Source organism: Gracilinanus agilis, chromosome 2 (genome assembly GCF_016433145.1).
Source record: "Gracilinanus agilis isolate LMUSP501 chromosome 2, AgileGrace, whole genome shotgun sequence".
Classification (NCBI taxonomy): Eukaryota; Metazoa; Chordata; class Mammalia; order Didelphimorphia; family Didelphidae; genus Gracilinanus; species Gracilinanus agilis.
This window is the reverse complement of record NC_058131.1, coordinates 48,315,520-48,316,634: the sequence shown is the minus strand read 5'-3', so window position 1 is coordinate 48,316,634 and position 1,115 is coordinate 48,315,520. Positions and strand designations below refer to the sequence as shown.

The window sequence follows — 1,115 nt, the reverse complement described above, 5'->3', positions numbered from 1 at the left end:
ATGGCAGGTGTTAAACCCGGTCCGGAGCCTGATCCAGCCGTCCTCCCTTGCACCCCAGTGGCTTGGGAAACGGAGGCCGCCCGGGCTGCCCCCAGACTCCGCTTTGCCCAGGCTGTGACCCAGATCTCAGCCTGCCCGGGAAGCCACGACAGGTGTTAGACCTGGCCTTGGAGGCTGCCACTGGCTCCTACCTTTCACAGAGGGGGAAAATGAGGCCGCATGGTCACCCAGGGAGGGAGTGGTTAGGCCAGAGTCCACTTGGGCCGTGAGGGAGAGCAGCTGGGTCTGAATAGGACTTCCCTTTGGCCTCCCTGGACTCAGGTTCTCTCTACATCCCTTGGTGAATGGCCATGAGCCCTAGGACAGGGGACAGCTGGAGTAAGAGGCCAGGTTCCACACCCACCTTTGATTTAGGCAAGTCACTTCACCTCTGAACTTCAGGTATCTTCATCTGTCAAATGGGTACAATAAGATAGGTGTGCCTCACTGTTATGTTTCTGCAGAATATGCTTGTAAACCTTAAAATACTCCAGAAATGTGAATTGCTATTGTTTTTCTCCACTCTTTGGAGGAATTTATTATGAAGACATGTGCTGGGGGAAGCAGGTTTATGTATTGTTCTTTTCTCTACTTCATAAAATTTCCATCTTGAAGCTTAGGTACTTAGCCTACTTTTATTTAATCCTACATATACATACGTATACATATACATACATACATATATATGTATGTATATATATATATATATATATATATTCTTTTTTTAAAACCCTTACCTTCCATCTTAGAATCAGTTCTGTGTATTGATTCTAAGTCAGAAGAGTGGTGAGGGCTAGACTTGCCCAGGGTCACATAGCTAGGAAGTGTCTGCCCCCCAGTTCTAGATATATTGACTGACATCCTGGCATGTGAGCCAACACAAGTGTTTTAAATCTCTCAGTGTTGTAGGCAGTCACTAAGACTGTAAGCTGCAGAGAAGGTGCCTTTTCTTTGGTCCTAGATATGGACTGACCTCTTGACTCTGTGACCCTGGGCAATTCACGTGAGCCTTCTGTGATATGTCAACTTCCTAAGACTAACTTGCCGAGTAGATGACAGCCTTCAGTGGTAGAGGG

At 47.1% G+C, this 1,115-nt stretch overlaps 1 protein-coding gene across 1 annotated transcript in view; it reads left to right on the top strand.

Annotated features, from left to right (window-relative positions):
- VPS4A (vacuolar protein sorting 4 homolog A) overlaps positions 1-1,115 on the top strand; it is a 13,318-nt gene continuing 12,203 nt past the window's right edge. Inside the window, exon 1 of the mRNA XM_044659378.1 lies at positions 1-152. Within this exon, the coding sequence (XP_044515313.1) occupies positions 1-152 (152 nt within the window). The remainder of the gene's footprint in view (positions 153-1,115) is intronic.